This window comes from Aspergillus alliaceus (assembly GCF_009176365.1).
Source record: "Aspergillus alliaceus strain CBS 536.65 unplaced genomic scaffold BDW43scaffold_17, whole genome shotgun sequence".
In the NCBI taxonomy this organism is placed as follows: domain Eukaryota; kingdom Fungi; phylum Ascomycota; class Eurotiomycetes; order Eurotiales; family Aspergillaceae; genus Aspergillus; species Aspergillus alliaceus.
In genome coordinates, this window is record NW_022474700.1 from 546473 (window position 1) to 552472 (window position 6000).

The 6000-nt window shown below is 42.6% G+C and overlaps 1 protein-coding gene across 1 annotated transcript; it reads right to left on the minus strand.

The window, feature by feature from the left end:
• Positions 1–2574: 2574 nt before the first annotated feature.
• Positions 2575–3082, minus strand: BDW43DRAFT_274123 (uncharacterized protein). Its single transcript, XM_032041702.1, has one exon. It carries the CDS (start codon positions 2937–2939, stop codon positions 2580–2582), a length of 360 nt encoding a protein of 119 aa, XP_031901256.1. The 5' UTR covers positions 2940–3082; the 3' UTR covers positions 2575–2579.
• Between the last annotated feature and the right edge of the window lie 2918 nt (positions 3083–6000).

Below are 6000 nucleotides of genomic sequence, written 5' to 3' on the forward strand. Positions count from 1 at the left end.
GTATGATGTATGTATGTCCATTCCATACATCACTACAAGATCATCACGAGCTCCTCTTAAGCGTGCGGCGTCGTCTCAGCCGGAAAATTGCCACGATTAGTTGGCCAGACTCTTAGAGGTATCGCCTACGAAGTCCTTCTTAATATTCATTATGTGGGTACGTTGTATCGTGTTCGGAACTCTCCAGCTATCCCTACGGGCCTTAGGTTGAGGGATTTCCCAAAGCGTTGATGGGATCAGTAGCGCTACCACCCTGAATAATACTAGGGCTAATCGATTATGATTGAGTGACTGGGGCGAAGATAAACTAAGATTGATTGATGTCGCATTGGCCGATTCCGCAAAAATATTCCTTTAGATTGGCGTCCCATAAATACAATACTAACCCTCCGTAATCACTTATTAGATAATAAACTATTCTACTCCGTAGTCTGAATCAGGTGTGCGACGAGAATGGGAATTTACTCCATATCCATCATATTTGAGGGCTTGGCAATTCAATTTTGGTGAGAGCTCTTGTGAAACGCCAACCATTCAACCACGATCACACTGTTGATTGGCGGAGTGCCGTCTAGTGGCCAGCGGAGATTTGGGGACCTGACCGGGGTCGTGGTCAAGGACGACATGGGGTTGGGCTCTCTTGACCGACTTCTGCTCCCTTCAACATCTCTCTGATCTATCCACCCACTACTACGTGGAGGTTGGTAGAAGGGTTGGAATCTCGACCGGCGCTAGACACGGAGTAAGAACCCTCGTATGATTTGAGTGAAAGGAAACGAAATTCATATCAAGGGGTTGATTATGGAAAGTTGTATAGGTAGTAGGTACATGGTATCCTATTCTTTGGAGGATCATAGATTGACAGCAAAAATTTATTTTTTGAGTTAGAACTTTTCTTTCGCCCATGATGATTATCTTATGGACCGAAGAAGAAAACTCTCGGAGTGTTGTGCCTAGTATCCGAAATTCTAAGCGTATGTTCCTGTTTACAAATCCCGACAGTATTTCCAAATCTTGAATAGTAGGTGGTGAATTGTGTCTACCTGTATCAGTTATTGGGAGTTATATCGAACCAGCATAATAATACTTTCAACTAACTACCCGACCGAGAGTCCTGACGCCGGGAAAAACAACATAAGAGGAAAGGAGTGGGAGAGAAAGAAGTGACAATTAGAGAGCAACCCTTGATCGTCTGTTGCCCGCACGCCACCTTAGCTTTCGTGGATTCTTCTTGACCACTGATCTATCCCTGCAGTCTGCACGAATCCCTGCCGCCATTCCTATCCTGGGTTGTTTCTTCTAGTTTTCTTCTGTTCTTGTGTGACATGGGTGACCTCGCTTGCTTGCATGATTCTATTTTCATCTTTTTCACTTATCAATAATTTTTTTAAATTAAATTATTTTATTTTTTTGGGGCGCTTGTTTTTTTCACCCGCGGGAAACTAACAAAAATAATTATAGTCTACAGTTCAATCTTGGATTTGGTTAACACCGTGCGGAGTATATTCCAAGAAATGACAATAGGGTATTCGAATTATTACTCCTACAGTACATAAGACCGGAGACACATTGCCAATTGCTTTATCATTTCCAATTGCCAATTCAAATGATACCACTGGATACAATAAATGACCAGTCATCTCGCATACGTCCATCATTCGATCGTGGTGACTTGTCAGCCTCTAGGTTAGGAGGTGTGTGGCGGGGGCCGCACCCTAACGCCCTCCAGATCGTCCCGAAAGCTTTAAATCATTTATCGCACACACCACCGGCTCCAGAGCCAAGGCGGTGGCCAATGGTTCTTTACTATCATATTGGGTCCCACTTGGATGGGAGGCTATCCATTGCTGGCGTTCCCTAGCGCCTTATGAATTGTGCCCAGCAGAGATCTCGTATTGGTATCGTTGACAATCTCTGAGGTTAGAAAGGTGACAAAAGCAAGTTGGTGGATCGTTAATGAAAATCACAAGAACCTCAATAATTTTATCTTATTCCGGTATACTCCGGAGGACTATAGAATCGGTGAGGTAAAAAAATATGACAGCAAGAATGTTATAGAAAGCTAGCTATATTGGGTCTCAAAGAATTGACCTGTATTGAATTTGTACCATTTTGTTTCCATTTCTTTCATGTTTCCTTTGTTTTTTTTTTTTTTTAATTTTTTTTTTTTTTTTTTTTTTTTTTTTTTTTCTTGTAGGGGTTGCCATCCACTCATCCATGGTCTCCCTCCTTTCCCTCCCCTGCCATGTCACCGCCAGTTACCCTCCACTGGTCGGCTCTCTCTTTTTGCCTCTTCCATCATTTTTGTAAGTTGAATACCGTAGCCTGTATGATATGATCCTTTAGTTTATTCGAATAGTTCGTTGGTCTGTGTGGAACGTTTCCCGCTGCTGTACATATCCCATGATCCACACCGTTTAGGCTGCGCGAATCTTGCATCCGTTGGAGAATACAATATGAATTATTCTTCTGACTAGTGTGTTATAGTCATTGTCATTATTAGCAATTTATTATCTCCAGGGTATTTTTATTCCCTTTCCCCTAATTTGCCTGGTGAACCTCTCGGCCCGGCAGCTCTCCTACCGGCCGAACAAGCCAGCGTCCTTAGTATCCACCCTGCATAACAGTACGGTGGTAGATACATACAGTACATGCACTGCAGCAATCGATAGTAGTAGACTCATGCTTTCCCTGATCGTTTCAGCAAAGAATTCACCACTCTGCTGCTCGTGGTAATTGGGGAGTTGGAGACTACAGGACATCAAATATGAATCTATGACAGTTCTTTCATTTGAAGGATGATTCTTTACTGTGGATTGCTCCATTAAATGCTCCGTGGAAAAGTAAAAGCTTACGGTGTGGTTCTTCGGTTCACATAGTGGGACCCGTGCCCAGCGTGGAGACAACCCAGCTATTCGAACCTGGAACACGCCTGTCATCCGTCATTTTTGTTTCGCTTTGAACTCCAGAGTCTCTGCGCATATCAATTCCAAGACCGCTGTTGCTTGGTTTTATGGATTAGTATTATATGGAGTAAAGTACTATACACATCGGTATATATATATATATATATATATATATAAATTCCTTACTTTTTATTACTATTACCCATTTCCCCCCTTATCTTAATCCCCTTTGTTAAAAAATTTCTTAGCTCCAACTCCAGTACGGAAAAAGGAAAAAACCTAGTTTTGGCAGGGGCAGAGTTGGTAGTATGCCTTTAGTCTTGCCAGGTAGATGGGGCAAAGCTTTAGTTCCAGACGTGAGTGTGAGTTAATCAAATTTCAATGAAAAAGATGAATTTTTTTCTCTCTTAGCACCTACTATTGATTGCTTTAGGGCGATCCAGCATCATCCTAGGAGTGCAGGACGATCGAATGACTTACAGCTAGCTAGGCGATCGGTCCCAACAGTTCACACTGGCTCCCGGCTATCGCAGTCAATATGAAGTAAAAAAAAACAAAAAATTTTTAGTAGCTAATTATTTTCTGTCTCCGTCCTCCTTCATTGTCTGTCTGGCGTTTCTTTTACTCTATACTAGGTAGTGGCTTTTGTCCGAAAATCGCTGGAGTATGATCAACATTATATGCTCAGAGGAAGAGGAAGAATAGTATTATCACGATAGAGCTTGAAATTTCCATTATCCATTTTAGATTGCCTTTGTCTGATCAGATTGATCTTCTGAACTGGTCATTTAATGATTGAATGTCTCATTTTGTAAATTTACGAGATGCGAATCGTTTCTAAATGGAGCTCGCCCTTGTAAAACCGAACGACATTCTTTGACTGTTTGCCCATAACCAGTCGGCGCTTTCAATATCATACAAATCTATACTAGTATCTGTTATTTTGCATCATTTTGTTTTCCTTTTTCTTTCTGTTGCGTAATCATCTATTCGTTATGATCTTCCTCACCTCCTCTTTCCCTCTACCCCAATTACCAGTAAAAACCAAACCCCTTCAGCACCAGCCAATCCCGACTAAGGGTGGTTCGGCTGGATCAGCATCGTCTTAGCCCAAACAGTGGTTCCTGTCCGGCGTCTTCTTTAGCTTATCCGGCCGGTGGTCCTTGCTTCGTGGCGGTTCTGAGAGAATCTCGCTGTCTGAGCTTGACACTGGGCTTCTGGACCCTGGTAGAAAGAAATTAGCAAAGTTGAGAAGGAGTAAGAGGTAGGAGATCCCACGGCGGTATCTCTCCGCTCTTCCACAGGCGAGAGACGCACGGTTGTCTTTCCCAGAAGATCAATCCTACTTACTCGGGCACTCCTCTTCGTCTCTTACTCACTCTCTCACTCTCAATCTTTCTTAGTTGCGGGATCCACACTTAAACTATTTCCTTTTTATTATAATTATTATTATTATTATCGCATCGCTGTTTTTTTATTTTATTTTATTTTTTATTTTATAATTATTATAATTACCCTTTTTTTACCCTTCCACCTTGGCTCTTAGGCTGCTGACACCTTGTTTTTTTTATTCTTTGCCCTTTTAATTTAAATCCGTGTTATTTTTATTTTCTCATGAAAGACCCAGAGCAGCTGCTTGGTACTTAGTTATAGTGACGGACGTCCAGTGATCCACTGCTTTGTTCCTTTCTCTCTTCCTCCAAACTTCCCTTTCTTCAGCACTTGAATCCATCGGGACCCAGGAAACGGACCGCGCCTCCATAGTTAAAAAGGCGAGACCCAGAAAACGGAAACAGAAAAGAAGGTTGAGAAGAGGGTGGCCAGCACGACACAAGCTATAAGCCTCGAAAAGAGACAGTTTGGCATCCGACCACAATTGCCTTGCAGCTTCTCTTACATTCCCGCGCAGCAGGTCTCAGAGAGAAACTGGTGATTGAGAAAGTCCCAAGGACACGTGCTGGTACGTGGTAATAATCTTTTCTATTTTTTATTTTTTTATTCTTTTTGTGGTTTCGCGGTTGGAAGTCGATGCTTCCTTGCTGCGGTATACCAGCCGCCTCAACCCCAACCTCCAATGACGGTTTCCTATGTCTTTCAATGAGGATACTATTTCCTGCGGTTCTTGTTTTACTGGCAGTCTAGTATCTGAGAAGCATCCTCTTTTGTTTCTGGAACGCGGTTTCGATCACTATTCTTCGGGAGTTCTGTTGCACCCGTCATCGCGTTGTGGTTGGTGATGTTGTTGGACCTCAGGTCAAAACCCACGCCAGCCTCCCACTAAGACGCGGAAGTTGAACGGCACCGCCGCCCACTCCCTTCCTTCCGAACACTCATTCTTCGCATTTTTTTTTTCTCTTCCATCCTCCCCCTCCCGACCCAAAATTCCTTCCCCCCCGTCACGTCCCAACCTTTCCCCCTCTTTGACCCATCCGTCAGCCGTTTATTCGCTGTCCATGAGTGAGAGCTTCCTGATTTCCACTCTCCCAATTCAGCTCTAATCCCCCGATCTTACAATCAAAACCAAATTTAATAAAAAAAAAAAAAAACAAACCACCTCCAGAAATCTTTGGTATATTTTGTCAATTTTCTTGTCCTTTTTTTCTCTCTAAAATTATTCTACCTATAGGTAGACTGGTGTGTCTCAAAAAGGCTCCGTGCCAGGTCGTGGTCCAGAATCAGTCAACCCACTCGGCGGCTGCAGAGATCCCTAGGCTTACTAGTTGGGTCCTGCGTTTGCTGTACGCCCCCAGCCTCCTCCACCTTTCCTGTATGATCTGCTGCTGCATTGCAATCATTCTTCTTTCCTCCACCGCCTGAGACTGCCATGATCGTCCACGCCGGGAGTGTCTAGGGGATTGTTTTTGAATTTTGGATTACTCTTTTTCTTCCATTTTTCTTTTTTTTCTTTTTTTTTTTTTTTAATTTTTTTTTTTTTTTTTTTTTTTTTTTTTTTTTTTTTTTTTTTTTGTTTTTTTTTTTTTTTTTTTTTTTTTTTTTTTTTTTCTCCCTGTCCACGGTACCAGTCTCCCTTGTCCGCCTCGTTAGTACACCAGCATCCCTTCCGTTTGACACCTTCTTATACATCTGTCGGACG